The sequence below is a fragment of the Lissotriton vulgaris genome, chromosome 8 (assembly GCF_964263255.1).
Source record: "Lissotriton vulgaris chromosome 8, aLisVul1.2, whole genome shotgun sequence".
NCBI classification, from domain to species: domain Eukaryota; kingdom Metazoa; phylum Chordata; class Amphibia; order Caudata; family Salamandridae; genus Lissotriton; species Lissotriton vulgaris.
The window spans coordinates 1,283,110,101-1,283,133,371 of NC_141696.1; the positions used below are offsets into that span (position 1 = coordinate 1,283,110,101).

Genomic DNA, 23,271 nt, shown 5'->3' on the forward strand with positions numbered 1-23,271 from the left:
ATCCTGAACTCCAACATCCAATGAGTCGTATGTGTACATGTATGCTAGGATTCATAGTGTGCCATGCATAAGTGATACAGGCCTGCGAGTTCCATTTAGGAAGCCCACAGCCTGGATGAGAGTACAAGTTGGAGGAGAGGTAACTTTCCTTACATAGCATATGTGTATTCCTGGCATTTCCTAGACAAGAGGTGGAACCCCAGAGGCAAAGTGAGGGAAGAGGAGACAGGCTTTCTTCAGAAGTACCAGGGCCATTCCTGAAACATTTATCTGTAAATGACTCCGACTGCAGCTGCTGTTAGGTAGATGACGGGGTGCAGGGCGAGAACTCGAGTGTCTGTTGTTAAGAAAAGGAGTCCTATGAAAAGGCACAGATTCATGTCTCTCCTCATGATGTCTGTAAAGATGGCTGTAAATAGCTGGGTGCAGCCTGTTGACACCTCTTTGTACTTCTGGTGTGGGCACCTGGAGCCTGGCCTACTGAGCAGAGCATCATTGCAGACTAAGGTCAGGTCTGGAAGGTGGCCGGGCAGGAACACATGAGAGGAGAACTGACCTAAACCGGTCCCAAGGAAGCAGACTTGGAGCCCACATCCTCTGTCTGCAGCATCCAAATAAAGAAGGGAACAACACCCATTGCTGTTCATTATTGTGGTCTCTTCTTCTGAGGATGGAGTAATCTGCAGAGTACTCAAGGACTACTATGCAGCCAAGTGTTGGTGTCGCAGTGACAGCCAACTACCCAGAGGCGAGGGAACCTTGCCTGGAGTCTGATCTGAAGAACAAATGACTGGACTGTCCTGGGTGCCAGGACACCCTGCCTGTGAGAAAGGGTAGGAAGCGCCAACCTTGCAGGAGAAGCTGTTTCTGGAAGGGACTGCCATAATTGACCCTGGCGGAGGGTCCATCAAAAAGAGACTCAATAAGTAAGGGTGCCGAAGGAATCACAGTACTGCCGGACCGGGCAGTGTGATCTTGGTCACTTATCCCTGTCCTAGCTACCAAGGCATATGGAGCTGTGGGCCTGAATGGTAAGCCCAACAGAAGCCGGGATAAGATCTTACTGGTGGCCCGTGTGCCCCACTATTGGACTGCGGGACCGCTGCCATCCCCAAGTGTGGCGTTGAGTCTTGAAGGATGGTGCAAAATGTCAGTGAACAATTTGCACCCACTCCTTGTGACGTAGCTGTATGTAAATCAGGACCCTAAATGTCCATCATTAGTGGCAATTCATCTAGCTTAACCTGTGACTAAAATACAATTTCATAGATCATCCTAGCCTAGAATAGAATCCAAATCCTGTCAGTATCATTTTGATATAGTATATCCATGTTTAATACTGGTTTATAATCGCCTGGAACTCATCGTTCAGTTTAGAAAAACAAAATGGTACTACGTAATCTGCATGTATTTGCAAATAATGCTGAAACAATGATTTGTCTTAAGTTCAATGGAGACAAATGAACGTTTTTTGGGAAGCACAAGAAATATTTTTTACATTGTTTTCTATCTATTTTACAGTACTATCTCTTTGTTTCTCGTTTTGGTTACTTTGTGATAGGTTAAAAATAGTTGTAGATGTTAATGCTGAATGTCTGAGAATGCGAATGTACCTGTTTTATAAAAATAATAATACAAATACTTTGAAATTAAAAAAAAGATATCCATTGAAGCCATGTAAATCAAGATGACTACATTTTGTTTAATATAATTTCAGGATTTGAAAGTTACTGTCAAAGATATGCTGAAGGTATAAAGCGCGTCTTAACATCGGTTGGACCAGTTCCGGATCTATCTGGAGAAGTAATGGAGAAAATTCATCAGGTTTGTGCACAAACGAGATTTTTGTAGCATGAGAATATATGTCTGTTTATCAATATCTGAATCTAATTGTCTTTTGGGAGCAAAATAATGGATGGATATAAATGTGGGAATTAATAACAACTGCCAATTTCTCTGGGGGGAGGTGGCATCCAGTCCTTTATATTAACTCCCCTGTCATCACAAACCAAAATAATCTAAGAGGAGCCATATGCAAATGAGGTTTAGGGCTGTCCCTGAAGAGACAGTCTTTCTAAACTGTTAGGCCATATACTCTTCGAGGTGAATGTACGTTGTTACAACGCATGCTTTTACCACGCATTCCTTTACAACTCAGGTTTTTCAACGCAAGTCGTTACAACGACTTGCGTTGGGGGGGTGCTGGATAGTGAATAGTTTAGTTTACTATTCAAACTCCAGTCCCCGTGGATAGTAGGGAAGGTGTTGGATAGTAAATTAAACTATTACCTATCCTAGAGCTCCCCCAGCGCAAGTCGTTGTAATGACTTGCGTTGAAAAACCTGCGATGTAAAGGTACTGCGTGGTAAAAGTTGCGTCGTAAAGGATGTTTCCCCTTCGAGGTAAAATACAATCAACCCCCGAGAAACTTCACCCTTTTTGGGCCTCATCCATGAGGTTTAGCTTGGGTGTCTGTGGTACAGCAAGCTATTTATCTTCTGATCATTAAATTAAAAATCTGTAGCACCCTGGATGCATCTGGAAATATACTGATTGTAGAAGATGCAGCTGAATGAGTGGCCTTTTATGTTAGAATTTAAATGGTTATTCCAGTGCGTTAACACACACGCATATGGAAATGTTACGCTAATTTACGGGTGTAGTCACAATTGTGAGGCTTGCTGGTGCTGTAGAGACTGACAACCAAACAAGCTCTAGCAAAAAAGACTAAAAGACCTAAGAAGGTAACTAGGAAAGTTAGCTAAAAACACAGAGTTTGTAGAAGGCTTCTGAATTTCAGTACATTTTGTTCACTGTCTAAAGGAAGTGTCAGTGCTTTCCATTGTTTAAGCACTGGGGATGTTCTTTCGCTGTAAGTGGCAGTTTTTGTGTTTGCCATTAGTGGTAAAGGTTGATTTGCTGACTAAAGACATTGGTCTGGGACAGACTAGCACAATTTGAATGTTCAGAACTGAAGTGTTTAAGAATAAAAACCTACATTAACAGTATCTTTGCCTTTAATGCTATTTACTGCTTGACTGGTAGCTTCCACTAAGAGGTTGGGAGAAATAATATCCTTCCTGTGTTGGCTAGTGATGAGTTTAGGTGCAGTAGGAAGCCTGTATGACAAAAAGTGGATGCAATTTCCTAGTAAATAATTTTTTTTTTATTCTAGGTTGGATACTATTAATTTCGTTACCACAAGGATATGGCCTTTTTGAGTCAGAAAGGTCTATCCAATAAGGTAAACTTACATGAGTACATCTACACATGTAAATTTACTTTTATTCTTTTGAGTTAATTTACTACTTTTGCCTACCCACTATTTCTGAACGTAAATGTACTTAAAAGTGTAGACTTATATGTCTCCAGCTCAATAAATCAGTGGAGCCTAATTTACGACGGTAAAGTTACTTATAGTAACTTTATGACCCTCTTTTGTGATTCCACACACTTGGCAGAGATCTCTGTCCTGGCGCTGATATCTCAACCAGCGAGTTGGAGTTATTCCTATCGTAAGGGACAGGAAAAAGCTTATTAAACTTGAAAAATAATATTAAAAAGACTTTCAAGTAAGCATTAATGTAAAATAAATGCTCCGAAACGCGTCAGATGTTTTTCACGGTTTGAAATAAACTAAACACACGCTGAAAAGGAATTGGGCCCGGTATTGTTTTTTCGAACAAAAAAAGCAAAGAAGCTTTTTAAGAGGTGCGCGACCTCGCCGTGGGCCTGCTGCAGAAAGAGGCAGGAAAATACGCGAAATGGATTGAAAATGTATATATTTATATACATACATATATAAAATAAAGTATATTATATATAATATGTTAAACACAAATAGGGGCGATTTGAGGGAAAATATTTATTGACCTGGCATTGCTGCGATCCCTACATGTAATACAAATAACTATGTGCAGACAACGGGTCAGAGGTGATTGAAACTATCTAAAAAACTGTACATTTACCGGGATACAATACAGGAATCCAAGGTATTCGTGGTCAGCCTGGACGGATGTCAGGAGTACCGACAGACAGAGCGGTGCTCCATTTCTACCTGAGCTGTAGCCGGGTGAGGTGGTGAGTTCATTTCCCAAACAGTGGGTGATATGAATTTTTATTATAAATCATATTGTTTTGCACACCAGCAGTAGCATTTCTCGTAAAGGTCCTGAAGAAGCAGACAGGGATCGCCTGACCCTATCACACTGCAGAAACATGTCGACCTCGTTAACATCCAAGTAGTCATTTGTTATACTACTTTGCACTGTTTTTATCCTTTGGGTGTGGGTAGGATCCTATTAAAAGTCTTTTTCCACTCCTGCAACCCAATATTAATCCATTCACTTAGTTTTCTTGCACTTGGCACATTCTTTCCTTTGCACTGCTAGTCATTTACCCCCTGTTACCAATTCCCCTTCATCATATCTTAGTATCCTCCGAGAAGATTAGGCTACAATCTACCTAATCCATAGTGGACATGCTTCCACTTCCTTCGGGTGAAGGATCCCAAGTGATGTAGGGCGGAACAGGACGGGTATCTGATGGGAACACAATTTTTCACCACGAATACCTTGGATTCCTGGATTATATCCCGATAAATGTACAGTTTTTTAGATAGTTTCAATCACCTCTGACCCATTGTCTGAACATAGTTATTTGTATTATATATAATAACCAGCATATATAATTTGAGAAGAGGGATACCGAGAAGATAAAATATATGATGATTGTAACATCCCCTGATATATATATATTCTTAGAATATCATCACTCCGGGGATGTTATAATCATCATGTATTTTCTCTCCTGTGTATTCTCTTTCTAAAATCATATATCCTGTTTATGTAGGTATAAGTTTCATTAATTCATTCCGTGATAATTACGTCTGCTTGAATATATTCATGCTTTTCTATATGGCTTGAATTTTCTTTTCCAGTTATTATTTTAAAAAAATTAACAAGGCTTGATAGAAGCGTATAACTTAATTTCCCGTTTATTGTTTTTAAACAATCGGTAAGATTTCACTGAATGTAAAGAAGTAAAAGGCTTTACTGCTAATTGTTTACTCTTTAAATGTTCAACAATGTTCAGATACAGTACATAAACAAAGAAAGGAGTGTGATGAGATGGAGAGAAACCTTGTACCAGGGACTCTAGATTGAGGGTCATACAGGGCTGTAATCTCCTTCCTTTGTTGAAGGCTATAGGGAAGGCGCATCCAGCCTTGACTCGGCAGGTTTATCTGCCTACAGACACTGATGAGAATAGCAGATGTAGATTCTTTGCTGAACATTGGTGCTGTTGTTCAGAAGAGGTATGTGGGTGTGAACCTTAAACCCACAGTAAAGCTGCAACTGATGCTAGAATTAGCTTAGTTAGCCCAAAGTAAAGTGGGTGTAACATATTGATATAAAGAAGCTTTTTGCTATCATCACAATGTAACAATATTTTTATTCACCCTCCTGATATGTGTTATTGCCACTATTTTGCTCTTTTTATTATAGTTATTATTCATATTGTATGAACTTGGATATGATATTGATTTTAAATAAATCTTGAAAATATATTCATGGTTTCCTGGTGTTCTTGATTGTGCCGTTCTATGTTGAAAGAGAGTTTGGACAACACTAACTATCCTTGTGATATATATACATGGTTTGATGGTTACTTAGAACGCCTGTCAATCAGGTAATGCTCAATGGGTTGCAGGTTGGTTGCAGTCAGTGGGGTACTCTCTGTAGGGTTGGGTATAGTCCTCTGTGCCAGAGTTTCCAGAGAGCCCATTTACGTGCCGTGTTCTGAAAAGGAATCCAGAAAAAGCATGAGGTGCCCATTCTGAGTATAATCAGCATTTATATAAAATATTGAAGATGCCTTTCTTTTAATCTTTAGTCACTGTTCTCACTTGCTTATGCTTTCCACTGTTCATCTGAAACTGTTATTATCAGGATCCCATGCAGGCCCTGGAACATCCTCTGTGCAAAGACCTGAAGTCAGTTTTTTTTATTTGGGTTGTATGCACGTATTTATACATGATATTTGTATAGCACAAACCTTGCTAAAAGGCAGCAAACGCTGACCCTGTCTGGGATGGATAAAGAGTGGCAAATTAGTGCATTGCTGCCTGTCAAAAGATATGGGCTGTCCTCAGCTAGTGTCTGACTTTATTATTTTCAGCAAAATATTTTCTTTAATTTTATTAGCAAAATAACTATTTGAAGGAAAAATTAAAGGGGCGGGGATCAACACTTATTACTGTGTTTTGTCAAAATTGCTCTGGCCGTACCTGGTGGAGAATTACTGTTAACATGCAGTTCAAAGTATCTAGAATATGTTTTCTAAATTTATTTGGGACAGATGCAAATTATGTTATTTACACAATTCCTCTACCAAGGGTTTGAGAGTATTGTACTTGATTTTCCTCCAGTTTGACTGACTGATTTGGGTTTTCTGTACATCCAGTTGATTTGTAATAAGGCAGAGGTGGACACCAAAATCTGTGTCCAACACCGCCTATGTTTTGCCATTCATGAAGCCACCGGGGTTCTTGATGTCATACTTACTTCAAAGTGACCACAGGGGTGCCAGACTAAAGTTAGTGGGCTCCCAGCTTTACCTGAGAATGGAGAGAAATGAGAAGCAGCAGACACCTAGGACAAGACTTAAGACCGAAGGCGAAAACGATATGAACGTGAGAAAGACATGCAATAAATCATTTGGATATGCCTGGTGACGGTCTGTAACTACGCAGGTGTAGGGATACCACGAAACGTTGACCGCTACATTGCACCCTCTGTGTATTAAAGACATCATATTTCTTTGTGACTGAGCTGTGCTGCTAGTGAATTACGTAAGGTGTGTCACATTCAGGAAAAGTGGAACTAAATAACTAAAAATCCAAACATCCCCAAGACACAAGACGTAGTATCAGATCCCCCTATTGCGCAATAAGCATGGCATCTAGGAGAGACGAGGGGAGTTTAAGGTTGACCTCACATCTATGATGACAAACATTGGATAATACGCACTCTGTTGCACTTATTTTTATTTTCTTATACTGGTGATTGTAGACCTGTGGTTGAGCATGATTTGTGCTTGTTATGAGAAAATGAAAATAAAGATGATGAGCAATGGATGACCTCACATTATGTTTGTGGGACCTCCTAAGTGAATGAAGTCAGATCTGACACATAAACGGCAGATGTAAAAAAATATTGGTCGTGAGATAGTCACACAAGGACAAGTGTGGATCAGATTGGTGCAAGCGTCGTCGAGAAGGAAGGGGTGGTCCAAGCCTTTGAGATCAGAGTAGTTCTACTTTGGAGAAAAGATCCAAAGTGCTCGAAACAGAGGTGGATGATCTACAGGCGAAGTGTGAGATTGTCCAAAGCAACAGAGGAAGCGTGGGGCAGGACATCCAATTCCATGGAAAATGTGTGTTTGACAATACAATAATACACTAGGGAGGGCGTGGGTGGGAAATATTTAATGACCTAGCATTGTTACAGTCCCTATAACTACATAACTAACAATGTGTAAAATGGGTCAACAGAAAAATAATGCAGCTATCTAAATGACTGTGTGTGAGAGAGGAACACAATCCCTGAATCCAAAGTATTCTTGGTGAAAAAATATGTTCCCATCAGATACCCGTCCTGTACCGCCCTACATCACTTGGGATCCTTCACCCGAAGGAAGTGGAAAGAACCACTTAGGATTAGGTAGATTGTGGCCCAATCAAAGTGTGAAGGGATGTAAAGTGTGTGGGTCTAGAATTTTTTGAAGGTATCAGGGGGCACAAAGAATTAACAAAAAGCAGTGCATAAAGTGCTCACTGTAGCGTGTGAAAGTGAAAGAATTAATATTGGGTTGTGGGAGTGGAAAAAAGGTTTAATGGGATCCTACCCACACCCAAGGCTAAAAAACAGTGCAAGTAGTGGTAACAAATAACTACTCAGATTTTATCTTGGTCGACATGTTTCTGCAGTATTCGTTAGTTCAAAAGATACCAGTCTGCTTCATCAGGACCTTCTTATAAATAAAGTGCAACTGCTAATTTAAAGTGTAAAGTGTGTATGAAAAATCATATCACCTGCAAGCACCAGTGGATATGATCCAGTCAATGAGCAATGGACAAACACACATAAAAGACAACAAAAATGCACACAGTTAATGACAAAAGCTGCAAAACACAGAGATAAGCTCGTGAAGTACTTATATGCCAAGCAATTCATGGTCAGTGTTTGTAACATCAATCAAACATATGAGCCAGGTACATATATCCTGGGTTTAATCAAACTTATATTCACTCACCCATGTTCTGGGGAATGCACTCTCCACCTCACCCGGCAACAGCTCAGGTACAAATGGAGCCCCGCTCTATTAGATGTGAACAAAAAAAGAAGAGATGAAAGAGGAAGAGTTCGCTAGAACTCAATCTGACAACACATTGCCTCTGTCATTGGGGATTTCTATTCAGAAGTAGAAGCGAGTTACTGATGTTAATGTTGCCCTGTGATATTCAGCCGTGGGCAAATGTAATCTCCTGCTTCAGTTAGCACAGTCTGCGTTGTTAAGTCTAATCCAGCATTGTTAGAACTACTACGGAGACGCCCTGCTTAATGCGATGGGAGGGCGATCTGTTATGTCTCTAGAGTTGGTAGCCCAATATACGCAGTAAGCAAACAAACTCTGCCATGGTGTACTAAATATTTTCAGATTACCATAATGTCAACTAAATATTGCAGTGACTATTCATATTGAGCGTAGAACACTCGAGGACCGATCGTGTTCTCCGATCTAATCAGCACACACATATGTATTGCCGCCGTATTCTAAAACCGGAATGCAACTAGCCTGTTAAGCTTTCCCGGTGCCTGTCCGGTATCTGCCTCTCTTCGAGTCCTCCCGTTTTTTCGAGTAGAGGATAACAGACCCAACGTGGTCTTTAAAAAGGAAGAAGAAGAACCAGAAGCCACAGAGATTTGCTCCATAACACCCCGTCTCGCGTACCTGTCCGTCGGTACTCCTAGCCTTCCTCTAGGCTGACTTTGGGAGGTACCGACTGGACAAGGAAGCGGGATATTTATCCCTGATCTGATTGGTCAAGCGCACAACACGTGTGCTGCGTGTTGCCGTGCGTCACCAAGCGCGTAGTCCGGAAATGTAGTCCGGAAGCACCCGCTGGGTAGTTTCTGTACTAGCTATTCGCCGAGGGGACAAAGAGTGAACCTCGCGATAGCGTGCGTGTTTTGGTTTCTCGGAAATGTGTATATACAATGGCGCGCAATCGTTACTAGAACTACAAAATAGATGGGATTTGTAGTTTGATTGTGGCGCTTGGTCCCCTTGTTGTTTAGAAACAGAAGTGTGTCTAAGTTCAAGAAATTATATATTTCCGGGTAAAATGCAGGGAATAGAAGTTTAATTGCAGCGCTAAATCCCCTTTCTTATTTGTGAAAAGAAGTCTATAATGTGTACTGCGTCCAAGTTTAAAGAAATCGTATATTTCTAAGTAGATTTGAGGGTGGTAACCAAAAATGCACACCTGATGGACTAGCATGCCTATAGTTTTAAAATGATTCAGTCCTTTGCTGGAAGGAATTAGGCACCAAACAGAATGGCAAATCTTCAGTATTTATGAATTGCAGTCCCTAGCTAAAAGGCTGATGGGGATTGGTTGGTGGACAGTATGGAGACAAATATGTTGCTACTCCCAGTGGGTATTGATAATAAACAATCTGGGTACTATGCAATTGGTGTCCTAATTTATAGGGACATCCATGGGATGTCTTCATTCAGACCCCTAATATCAGTTTGAAGTTTGTGCACCCATCTCTGTTCTCTGCGATGTAAAAAAGTACTGATGTCAGTGATATGTTTAGGGATCATCGGCTGTTCGAGCACAGTCCATTGGAGGTCTGTAGGTGTATGGTGTGCCTCCAAAAAATGTTTTGTCATACGAGTTGTTTGTTTATTACAGCGTATTGAACTCTTGTGCTCTGAGATCCTTGTCTTCACTTTTCTCGTGGTCATTCCCACATACCTTTTTCCGCAGGGACAGCTGATTAAATAAATTAGGTTGGAACTGTTACAGTTTGTGAACCTCCGCTGTTCCCAAGGGTGTTCTGTGCCAATATCGAGCGTTGTGGATTTACGGGTCTGAGGGCATGCTGCACATTGTCCGCACGGGTGGTGTCCAGTTACAGCCGGCATATCCCACAGGGTGCCTGTATTTCTAGGGATTTCAGTTTTTGGTCTTGTATGGACCAGTTTGTCCCTAAGACTGGGTCCCCTTTTGAAGGCAAATAGGGGAACTGGTAGTGTGTCATTTCCCGTGTTCAAAATGCCCCAGTGTTTTTTAATGACACTAGTTATTTGGTTAGATAGTGTACCAAATGTTGTCACACATGTCATTCTTTCTGTTTTCTCTTTTGGTGATGAGATCTCCAATAGACTCGCTCTGTTGTTGTTTTGTGCTCTTTTCTTGGAGCGGTAAATCAATTGTTTGGGGTAGTCTTTCTCTAAGAGATCTTTCCTTAAGTTGTTTGCATGATTTTCGAAAGATCTCTTATCTGAGCAGTTTCTATGTATGCGAAGAAACTGCCCATATGGCAAATTGTCCCGAAGGGACTTTGGGTGGCAGCTGTGGTAGTTCAACAGAGAGTTACGAGCCATGGGTTTTTGATAGAGCTCAGACTTTAGTCCATCCACTGTGCCGATAATCATCAAGTCCAAAAAGGCCAGTCTATCTGTGTTAAATTCCATGGTAAATTTCAGGAACCGATTTCTTAGGTTCAACCACTCATGAAATTCTTTCAGTTGGATATCTGTCCCTCGCCACACTACCAGAATGTCATCAATGTAGCGTTTCCATGCTCGCAGACACTTTAGATGGGGGTTAGTGTCTGCGAGCACGTGCTGCTGCTCAAATTGATGCACATACAGATTCGTGAGACTAGGGGCAAAAACGCTGCCCATACTAGTCCCGCTGATCTGCAGGTGCAAGGAGTCCTCAAAGGCGAAGAAGTTCTCCGTCATGGCCAGAGTTGCAAGGTTCATAATGAGTCTGACTGGGGTGATGGAATGAAGTTCCCGGGACAGTAACAGGTCTTCTATTACTTGAAGTGTCTCCGTCTGCGGTATAGAAGTATATAAACTTTCGACATCAAATGACACCAATAGATCTGTTTTGATGTCATATTCCATGTCAGGCAACAGTCTCAGCACATCTTTGGTGTCTTGGCACAGAACACCCTTGGGAACAGCGGAGGTTCACGAACTGTAACAGTTCCAACCTCATTTATTTAATCAGCTGTCCCTGCGGAAAAAGGTATGTGGGAATGACCACGAGAAAAGTGAAGACAAGGATCTCAGAGCACAAGAGTTCAATACGCTGTAATAAACAAACAACTCGTATGACAAAACATTTTTTGGAGGCACACCATACACCTACAGACCTCCAATGGGCTGTGCTCGAACAGCCGATGATCCCTAAACATATCACTGACATCAGTACTTTTTTACATCGCAGAGAACAGAGATGGGTGCACAAACTTCAAACCGATATTAGGGGTCTGAATGAAGACATCCCGTGGATGTCCCTATAAATTAGGACACCAATTGCATAGTACCCAGATTGTTTATTATCAATACCCACTGGGAGTAGCAACATATTTGTCTCCATACTGTCCACCAACCAAGCCCCATCAGCCTTTTAGCTAGGGACTGCAATTCATAAATACTGAAGATTTGCCATTCTGTTTGGTGCCTAATTCCTTCCAGCAAAGGACTGAATCATTTTAAAACTATAGGCATGCTAGTCCATCAGGTGTGCATTTTTGGTTACCACCCTCAAATCTACTTAGAAATATACGATTTCTTTAAACTTGGACGCAGTACACATTATAGACTTCTTTTCACAAATAAGAAAGGGGATTTAGCGCTGCAATTAAACTTCTATTCCCTGCATTTTACCCGGAAATATATAATTTCTTGAACTTAGACACACTTCTGTTTCTAAACAACAAGGGGACCAAGCGCCACAATCAAACTACAAATCCCATCTATTTTGTAGTTCTAGTAACGATTGCGCGCCATTGTATATACACATTTCCGAGAAACCAAAACACGCACGCTATCGCGAGGTTCACTCTTTGTCCCCTCGGCGAATAGCTAGTACAGAAACTACCCAGCGGGTGCTTCCGGACTACATTTCCGGACTACGCGCTTGGTGACGCACGGCAACACGCAGCACACGTGTTGTGCGCTTGACCAATCAGATCAGGGATAAATATCCCGCTTCCTTGTCCAGTCGGTACCTCCCAAAGTCAGCCTAGAGGAAGGCTAGGAGTACCGACGGACAGGTAAGCGAGACGGGGTGTTATGGAGCAAATCTCTGTGGCTTCTGGTTCTTCTTCTTCCTTTTTAAAGACCACGTTGGGTCTGTTATCCTTTACTCGAAAAAACGGGAGGACTCGAAGAGAGGCAGATACCGGACAGGCACCGGGAAAGCTTAACAGGCTAGTTGCATTCCGGTTTTAGAATACGGCGGCAATACATATGTGTGTGCTGATTAGATCGGAGAACACGATCGGTCCTCGAGTGTTCTACGCTCAATATGAATAGTCACTGCAATATTTAGTTGACATTATGGTAATCTGAAAATATTTAGTACACCATGGCAGAGTTTGTTTGCTTACTGCGTATATTGGGCTACCAACTCTAGAGACATAACAGATCGCCCTCCCATCGCATTAAGCAGGGCGTCTCCGTAGTAGTTCTAACAATGCTGGATTAGACTTAACAACGCAGACTGTGCTAACTGAAGCAGGAGATTACATTTGCCCACGGCTGAATATCACAGGGCAACATTAACATCAGTAACTCGCTTCTACTTCTGAATAGAAATCCCCAATGACAGAGGCAATGTGTTGTCAGATTGAGTTCTAGCGAACTCTTCCTCTTTCATCTCTTCTTTTTTTGTTCACATCTAATAGAGCGGGGCTCCATTTGTACCTGAGCTGTTGCCGGGTGAGGTGGAGAGTGCATTCCCCAGAACATGGGTGAGTGAATATAAGTTTGATTAAACCCAGGATATATGTACCTGGCTCATATGTTTGATTGATGTTACAAACACTGACCATGAATTGCTTGGCATATAAGTACTTCACGAGCTTATCTCTGTGTTTTGCAGCTTTTGTCATTAACTGTGTGCATTTTTGTTGTCTTTTATGTGTGTTTGTCCATTGCTCATTGACTGGATCATATCCACTGGTGCTTGCAGGTGATATGATTTTTTATACACACTTTACACTTTAAATTAGCAGTTGCACTTTATTTATAAGAAGGTCCTGATGAAGCAGACTGGTATCTTTTGAACCAACGAATACTGCAGAAACATGTCGACCAAGATAAAATCTGAGTAGTTATTTGTTACCACTACTTGCACTGTTTTTTAGCCTTGGGTGTGGGTAGGATCCCATTAAACCTTTTTTCCACTCCCACAACCCAATATTAATTCTTTCACTTTCACACGCTACAGTGAGCACTTTATGCACTGCTTTTTGTTAATTCTTTGTGCCCCCTGATACCTTCAAAAAATTCTAGACCCACACACTTTACATCCCTTCACACTTTGATTGGGCCACAATCTACCTAATCCTAAGTGGTTCTTTCCACTTCCTTCGGGTGAAGGATCCCAAGTGATGTAGGGCGGTACAGGATGGGTATCTGATGGGAACATATTTTGTCACCAAGAATACTTTGGATTCAGGGATTGTGTTCCTCTCTCACACACAGTCATTTAGATAGCTGCATTATTTTTCTGTTGACCCATTGTTACACATTGTTAATTATGTTTGACAATACTCCGCTGCTCAAGGGAGGTGAAGGAATAGTAATGGAGATGGCTCACAAAGTGGGCCCTCTCCAAAAAAAGGAGGCTCAGTATTCCCCAGAGATTTTGTAGTGACACACACTTCTTTTCCAGAGAAGGAGGCAAATCCGAAAGCAGCAAGGAAAATTTCAGCAATGCTTTTTGGGCAGATAGATTCTAGATCAGGATGTGGCCAAGTCCACATTATCAAAGCAAACAACGTTCACACCAATAAAAGATATTCTTCCTAAGAAAGGAATGCACTTTTGCTTGCCCTTTGCTTTTGGAATGTAGTTCTGTGTTGGAGCTAGAGATGGACACATTCACACATTTCAGGACGGACTTCTGACTTTAGATCTTCCAGTGGATTTGGACAGTGCACAGGGAGGCTCCTGGGGAGAACATTCAAGGGGAAAGGACAGCCCACCACCCAAAAATCTAATTCCCTCCCACAACCCCTCCAACACATATCTGTCGACTCAGGGAAGATCTTGTGGAGTTTGCTAGGGGTAACATTGATAGACGACACTATGTAACACTGATTTCTTGTTCTTATGGAAAACTCTCCAAAGACATTTGCATTCCTGACGGAAAACAGATCTATCTAGGCCCTTTTTTCATCTCACTATGTATTTCCATTCACTAGTTATCACCAGTGTATTCACCAGTGTGCATAGAACTGATGCCCAGCCATTTCTGTCATGGTATGGCATTAGGACATTTTAGACATTGGTTTTGTTGCAGCCAACTTGCATTCCAAGTGGAGAAACCAAATGCCACTTTTGTTGGTACTGAAATCTTTCAGACGTCAGCAGGTCAAAGGTCTGTCAGTTCTCAAATTACTTGATCTGACCTTTAACCTGCTTTATTATTTGGGATACACCATCTCTCCACTTTTGAAACTCAGAACTAGTTGTTCCAAATTCTGGATATTAGTGTAAGGAGTTCAGCTCTGAGGGGGCATAGTTAAACCTCATGCCACTTCACTGAAACACATCCCCACCGACTACAAGATTGTCATGCTAGACGGTAAGTACATGCCCGCAGGTGGAGATACCATCAGCTGCACCACATACATGGACACCCGCACCAGCTACATGGAACACCTCACGTTCAAGATACAAATCACAGCCAACTTCTCTCTGGACATATATATATATTGACATATTTTTATTGCTTATGACCGAAAAACCTGATATACTCTTAGTTACAGAAACTTGGCTTACCCAAGACTCACTACCGGATATTCTAGAAACACTTCCATCTGAGTACTATATCATAGCAGCAAACCGTCCAATTGGCAAAATGGGCGGGGGGGGCAGCAGCCATCATTCATAACGATCATAAGTTTATGTCGCTTCCCTCCTTGACCCTAACTGACACTGAGAATTTAGTCATTAAAACCGACACGGATAGCGGAGCTCTAGTACTTGCCCTGCTTTATCGCCCCCCTCAAACTATGGCTACATTCCCGATATCCCTGGCAGAACAGATAGCCTCTCTTGTGACAAACTTTCCGAAAATACTCCTGGACGGTGATCTAAACTACTGGTTTGATAACACAACAGGCAATTCCCCGGCAACAGAACTCCAAGAACTGCTTTAAAACATCAATCTGACCCAGCACATACACTCCCCCACTCATGTAAAAGGTCATAGTTTGGACCAAATATGGTCTTATAATCTCTCACTTTCACCTCCCTCCATTACGCCCTGCATTTGGTCCGACCATTTTCTAATACAGTTCACAATTACTATTACTGGGCACACCAAATCACCACCCCAGGCGGGTGGAGAAACTAGAAAATGGAAAGCTATTAACACACCAGCCTTCCTAGACACACTAGCATCCACATTGCCTACAATTTGCAAGGATGTAGATCTTATGGAGGAGAGGATCTCACAATGGCTCTCTAAGGCCACTGATACCCAAGTTCCCCTAATGAATTCTCTCGCACACGCAGCAAGGACGCCCACAAGTGGTTCACCTCAGATCTAAAGAACCTAAAACTTGAGGTGCGCCAGAAAGAAAGAAAGTGGAGAGCAAGATATAAGCTACAAGATAAAGAGGAATTTATTTCTGCTCGCAGAAATTATCAAAAGATTATTTTAAAAAGCAAAACAGATTACTTTTCAGCAAAAATGTTCAATTCCCAGAACAAATCCAAGGATATTTTTTATATAGTGAACGACTTATGTAATAGTGAAAGAACAGACCCTCTCCTGGCCCCCACGCAGGAGCTATGTAATTCATTAAATAACTTTTTCATAGACAAAATCGCTATTATAAAAAAGAGTATCCAAAACCCACTCTGTCGGGATCCTATAGATGATATGATGATATCTATAATAACCCACTTACATTAGACGCTCTTCCCCCTACTGATGCTAAAACATTCTCAGAACTTCTCTCCCGGGTCAAATCTGCCTCACCCAACGATAAATGTCCACCTCACATTTTGAAGGAGGTTTGCTCAGTCATCCCACAAGGCATCCTTCCATTTTTAAACAAATCACTTTCACAAGGCAAGGTTACCGGCAACTTTAAGAATGCCACAGGGATCCCACTAGTGAAAAAACCTGGAGCAGATCCCCTGGACCCGGCCAAATATAGGCCCATCTCCCTTCTCCCTTTCCTGTCCAAACTCCTTGAGGCTCACGTATCTCGATGTCTGTCCAACTTCATTGAAAATACAGAGTACTTGGAGCCAAATCAGGTGGGCTTTCGGCCATCTCATTCAACAGAAACTGTGATTCTGGTAGTTCAGGATACTTTAAGATCTAACGCGGACAAGGACATCCATCAGGCCCTGGTGCTTCTTGATTTGGCGGCTGCGTTCGACACGGTTGATTATAACATACTGATGACCCGTGTCGAGCAGGCCGGCCTCAGGGGTCCCACCCTGAATTGAATAGCCTCCTTTATAACGAACAGTACTCAATCAGTGAGATTGGGGACATTTACAGCCTCCAGGACTCCATCTACCTGCGGGGTGCCTCAGGGTTCGTCACTCTCAGCTTTATTATTTAATCTATACCTCCGCCCGCTGTTACATTCCCTAAAAAAACATAAAATCACTATTTTCAACTATGCTGACGACCTCCAGCTAATTATTCCCCTAAACACTACGGACTCGGTTGCCGAATTTCAGGCAACCATGTCACATATACAGAGATGGATGAACCACAACCATCTCAAACTCAACCCGGGCAAGACCGAATTGGTCTTGCCTGGGAAAAGTGAACTGAGCTGGGGTCAACATTTTTGGCCACCTGACATGGGATCTCCTCCCACTAAGACCCACTCGGTTAAAAGCTTAGGGATCACTCTCAGCGCAGACCTATCTCTTAAAGGACAGGTAGGAGCTGTTGTATCTTCCAGCTTCTTCCAACTCAGAAAAATCAGAAAAATAGCTCTCCTATTAACACACTCAGCACTCATCCAAGTAGTTATAGCCCTTGTACTCTCCCATCTGGACTTTTCGATTGGCCTATATTTGGGCCTTCCATTAGGTCTGCTAAAACGTCTCCAGATTGTCCAGAACCAGGCGGCCAGACTTATCTGGAAACAACCCAAGTGGCAATCTGTTAGCTGGGTTGGAAAAACTCCACTGGTTGCCAGTGTCCAAAGGATCGCCTTTAAAGCGGGATGCATTACTTTCAAGGCATTGCATGACAATGGCCCCAAATTCTTCAGAAATCTGGTCACCAACTATAACCCACCGCGCAACCTACGCTCTGCTCACCTTGGCCTAGCAACCGTTCCCCTATTTAGGAAGAAACGTCAAGGAGGTAGCTGCTTTTACTATCTAGGGTCCACTTTCTGGAACTCCCTCCCGCCACCCATTAGACATTGTAATGATCTTCTGACGTTTAGGAAGTCCTTGAAAACGTGGCTTTTCAAGCAGGCCTACACTTAGAGTTTGTGCTCCGTGTCCCTTACAAATAGCGCCATGAAACCTATGGGTGTACGCGCGCTCTAGAAATGGTTGTTAACATAATATAACATAATACCTCCCTTATATACAGGGCACCAACTTCGCCAACGACATCACAGACTTCGTCGCTCCCTTCTCAACTTCACCATCACCTTTATCATCCTCAGCGACCTTAACTTTCACCTAGAAGGCTGCACCGACCCAAACTATACTATACTATACTATTGGACCCAATTTTCTCTTCAATCGTCAATGGCACAGTCGACAAGCCAGCAACCATGACTTGGACAAATCACACCCTCGTCAGTTTCAGCATACCCATCGTACACCATCACAGACATACCACAACCGGAACTTCGCCCTGCAGCATGAAAAGCATCAGAGAAGAGGATTGAACTTCGGTCCTCTCTGTGCACTGGCCCAAGCACACCAGCAACTTGCTCAAAGCAATCAAGAACCACTACAGCTGGATCGCCACATGCACCGACACCTTTGCTCCCCTCAAGCACAACCCCACTGAAAGAGCCCACCTCAGGGCAGTTGGTATACAGAGGAACTCAGGCTGATGAAACTCCTCTGCATGCAACTAGAAAAAAAATGGAGAAAAAGTCAAGTCACCACAGATAAAAACGCCTTCAAATCAACCCTAAGATGCTACCACAAGCAGATGCGGAGCACCAAGCACACAGCTATTGCAGCTCATATTGACGTCGGTACTAACAGCAGCAAAGACATCTTTGCCATCATCAAAGAGTTCACTGTGCTTCCTAATGCCTCCAGCAACATCACCTCCTTGCAAGATCTTTCGAAATTCCTCTGTAACAAAAACACCTCAGCTCAACATGACCTGTTGCTGCTCAACTTCCCATTAAGAAAACATCCACTGATCCAGCAACACTTTCCAATTTGAGACCCATCTCCCTCCTACCATACCGGCCAAAGGTCAAAGAGAAACTAACCAACTGATGTCTCACTGACCACCTCAGCATCACAAGCTCTTTGAAGCCACACAGTCTCAACCAAAACACTGAAACAGCACTCATCACCGCCATGGGCAACAACTGCATGACCCTTGATGGACGAGACACAGCAGCCCTCATCCTCCTGGACCTCTCTGTAGCATTTGACATAGTCACACACCCAAACCTCATCAGGTGCCTGCACAAGATTGGCATTTAAGGACCCACTTTCTGCTGGATCTGATCCTTCTCAATGGAGTCACTAGCAATTTGGGCTACGGAAACTCCCTTTAAGGCAGGATTACTAAGCAACACCTTAGAAGACTACAAACCATCCACAACTCGATAGCCAGATTCATCCTCAGTCTTTCAAACAGACCTCACATCACACCACATCTTAGGGAGCTCCACCGGCTCCCAATACACAAGCATACTCATCTCAAACTCCTCAATCCAAGCACTATGCAACTTAGGCCTCACCTATCTGAACAGTTGCATCTTTTTCCACCAATAACCCAGGGACCTCTGCTCCTACAGGACGCCTACTCGCACACATACCACGCATACGCAGAGCTAGATCAGGAGGATCAGAGTTCTCTTACATCGCTCTTAAAGCATGGAACACCTCCCAGTCCACATCAGAGTCTTCGTTTCTGTTCTTGAATTGCACAAGAGGCTGAGGACCTGGCTTATCAGTTAATTAACCTATCATAGAAAGGGCTAAGAACACATTCCTGTTCAGTGCCAGGATACCCTCGCTGTGATTGTGCACTTTACAAGTACACATAACATAACACAGGCCATATGCTGTTCCACCATATCGTGCCACTCAAGCGCTGGGTGTTCACTGCCCGACTCTGTGGTAAGAACCAGAAGCACACTGGCGAGGAGTGGGTGTCCGGCTGCACACTGCTCAAATCAGGGCACAGTGACGGTGTCTTTTGTTTAACAGGTTGCCCTGTTCTGATTGAAAGACATTGCACAAAAAGTAATATAAATATAATTGTGCCTATCTGAAGGTAATGAACAACTTTTTTTTCTGGCCATATCCGTGAACTGTCGCAAGTTGATACGAACACTGTTGGACAACCCTGTGAGCCAGCTGGACCAGAGTAGCTAATGGCTGAAAAAGGCTGTCCATAAACCTGTTTTTGTATCTGTATGTATGTGTTGTGATTTGCATAATGACAAGAGCTGTCTGTATGTGAGACCTAAATATATACCCTCACCATGAACTTGCTTTTGGATAAATAGTTAAAAAGAGCTATTTTGCAAGTTTCTTGTGATTTCTCTACCTAAAATTGTGAAAATAGACTTTTAGTCACAACCAGGCCTTTTCATAGAAATAAAAATTATTTTACTCACACAGTGTAAACAGCATTTTGTAGCTTGTCATGGTTGGGATATACTTTTCTGAACATTTGGTAAATCCAAGCTTCACACATTAAGCACTCTCTCCCCTTTGGGCTACATTATACCTTTAGTGATTACTTATCTAATATTTACAGGTATACCTTTTCTATGTGACAGAGCCCTTTCCTCCGACGTTATTGCAGTGTTTGCAGCTGCACCCTGCTAGGCCACAGTGGTGAACATGGAGCCATGGTAGTCCAATAATGCATGTAGGTGACGTAAACATCCCCTGCAGTCACATGTGATATTTCATTTCCATGTCATTGGTGCAATACTTGCACCATCTTATCATAGTTTTGGTGGAAAGTAAAGTTAGCCATTTGGAGGCAGCCAGTTTCACCTCTTGTTATTGTGACCTCGCACACAATGTTAGGCTGAATGGTAATGTCACAGTGCACAGATCAAAATACTAGCAGAAAACAGTTTCAAAAAGCAGGGAATCTCTCAAAAAGATGACCTTTTCACAGTTTCACAGAGGAAAACTTTGAAATAACTTTAAAATTGCATAGATTCAGGTAAACTGCAGGCAGAGGAAGGAGTCTGATTGGAGAGTATACGACATGGAGTCACAGCCCTGGGGATGTTGGTGACAGCAGTCACAGCGCCACCAAATAGTTCACTTGTTAGCTCCCTTAGAGGAGAGAGACACCAACATGCAGGGACCTCTTCTCTTCAAGTTCTTTTATGTCAATAGTGCAAGAGACACATTGGATTGAGAATGGGAGTCTCTAGTGAAACTGTAACTGTTTCGACCACTAACCCCTGTGGTGTCCTTTGATGCAGTGGTAATTTCTTCTGGTAATTTCTCAATGCAAAACCCTAATTTACCACTGAAAAGGTGTTGGGTCCTTGACACCATGTATTACCTTCTGGAGACTTTAAATAAACATGAACAGTCAAAAATGCAATTATTATTTTAGTCAATAAAAAGAGTTGTTAAGTATTTTAAAGAGTTTTATTTTCTAGTCAAAAGCTAAGTTTTTTTCCCCTGACCCTTTATTCATTAGTAAAATATCAATCAGGTTACGGAATTTGGAAAACAGCAAAAATGACATTAATACAGAACATATTACAGTCTGCATATAAGCATTACATGTAGGAAAGAAAATGTGGCACAAAATATCAGCCACAACTCTTAAAGAGTGTCTGAGAAAAATAGTCTAGCAGAGCTAATTAATAATTAAATAGTTTGCAAAAATCTCCCATAAAGAGAAATAAATGCATAAGACAAATAAATCTTTTCAGACCTAATTAATTTGTCAAAGCATAAATTTAAAGTTTAGCATCTAAATCTTAAAAAAGCCTTTCTATCTGTTGCTGCTCTGTGCATCTCTGCCAGTCTGATAGGAGCTGCTCCTTAAAAGCACCCCCTCCTTCACCAGACCTTAAAGGAATGTGGCCTGGTGCCAAAAATATGAAGTGCCAGGACTTTCTGAAAAAATACATGAGCAAGGGAAATCCTCCCCTCTCCTAGAACGCAAAATTTACCCTCAGTGATCTCCTCCCGCGATGTTTCTCGTACCTAACCCATCGAATGTCTGGTCTAATCTGTTCCTTATCTCAAGAGCTCACACGCCCCCCTAAAGCCTAATGACCCTAGAAGCCAACCATACATCCAAAGAGGTCATTATTTATACTCTAATTCTTGGCAGACTACACAAAAATGTTGCATCTTCAGGAAAACTTGTAGCTGATTGGTCAGCCACGATGGCATGAGGTCTCACCACCCTGATCTCATTCTAAATTCCTGACCATGCCAGTTTTAACAAAAGAAGCACAAATGATTTAATACATTTATAAGTTTAGCAACATTTACTAGGAAAAATGTTTCTATCTTTTCCTTCCTTCCTGTCACAGCACAGGCTGGACGGATACTTTAGCTAACACTGGTACATTAGCACAATCACAAGAATGTACAGTTCACAGTAGCCTTGACTCCTTCTTGTCATGAGGAAAGCTGGCACAAATATGTGCATGCTCTCTTCTTTTATTGCAAGTCACAGCATTGCTGGATTCACAAGCAGCCATGTTTTCTTAGGCCCCAAAACAAAACAAACACAATAGAGTATTAATTTCATGTAAATCAGCCCATTATGTTTCCCTCCCTTATACTAATACCTCTTATAAATGTTTACCTAGCCAAGCTATTAGTTTAAAGCAGCTTTTGCTATTATTTGTGTACAACATGCAAAAAATGTGCAATGTACAACATAGCATTATTATGCTTTAGTGTAAATTTTAAAAGTGCACACAGTTAATACAGCGCACACCGCAACATGCTTTAATGCTTTAGATAGCTTTTTATGCAAAAAAGCACGTATCCCCATGTGTAGTGTTTGGTGTATTTGTTAATTCACACACATTATAAAAAGAGGTGTTTTAGACTAAAGTATATATATATATATATATATATATATATATATATATATATATATATATATATATATATATATATATATATTTTTTTTTTTTTTTCTTCAAATATACAACAAGCCAAAGTCTCTTGAGACAGAAATAGTGAATTTAGATTACAAGGATGAACTGGGACGAGAGAAACACATTCTATTAATGTTCAAAGCTAAGGCGGACACTTTTCTCTACACTGCACAAAAACACATGTTAATTCAGCACAAGCATTTCAGACTGACTAGGCCTCACTTTCACATTTTTCATGTGCCATGTTTTTAACTTGCACCAAAATGTGCGTGGCAATTTAAATGCAGTCTGTCTAAGAGCACAAAAATAAACAATGCCTGACTGCAGATGAAATCTGCTCCATCACCTTCATGATGTCAAGAGCAAAGTAATGTTTTTATTTCTTTATTATAGGTGAGTAGAGCGTTCATAACTATATTGTGATAAGGAACCTAAGTATGGGGTTTTATTTAGGCATTGCAGGTCTCCCTTGTATTCCACTGTGATTATTGATACGTTATGATGAAGGTAGGGCACAGAATGTGTTAAAGTAACGGCCCTATGAAGTGTTTTGTGTTATTCAGTGCATTCTGCTCTTTCCCCCGTTGTTCTCGTGTTTCACTTCTGGGTGCTTAGATTAACCATTGCTGTTTTCACTACTGTGTAA

At 41.8% G+C, this 23,271-nt stretch overlaps 1 protein-coding gene across 2 annotated transcripts in view; it reads left to right on the forward strand.

Annotated features, from left to right (window-relative positions):
- The window catches only part of CRYL1 (crystallin lambda 1), a 555,279-nt gene that overhangs the window by 527,490 nt on the left and 4,518 nt on the right, over positions 1 to 23,271 (forward strand). For both annotated transcript variants that reach the window (XR_015299353.1, XM_086935212.1), the window contains exon 7: positions 1,718 to 1,824. Coding sequence is in view for 1 of the 2 variants with exons in the window: in XM_086935212.1 (XP_086791338.1) it covers positions 1,718 to 1,824 (107 nt within the window). In the remaining variant the exon portion in view is untranslated. The remainder of the gene's footprint in view (positions 1 to 1,717; positions 1,825 to 23,271) is intronic.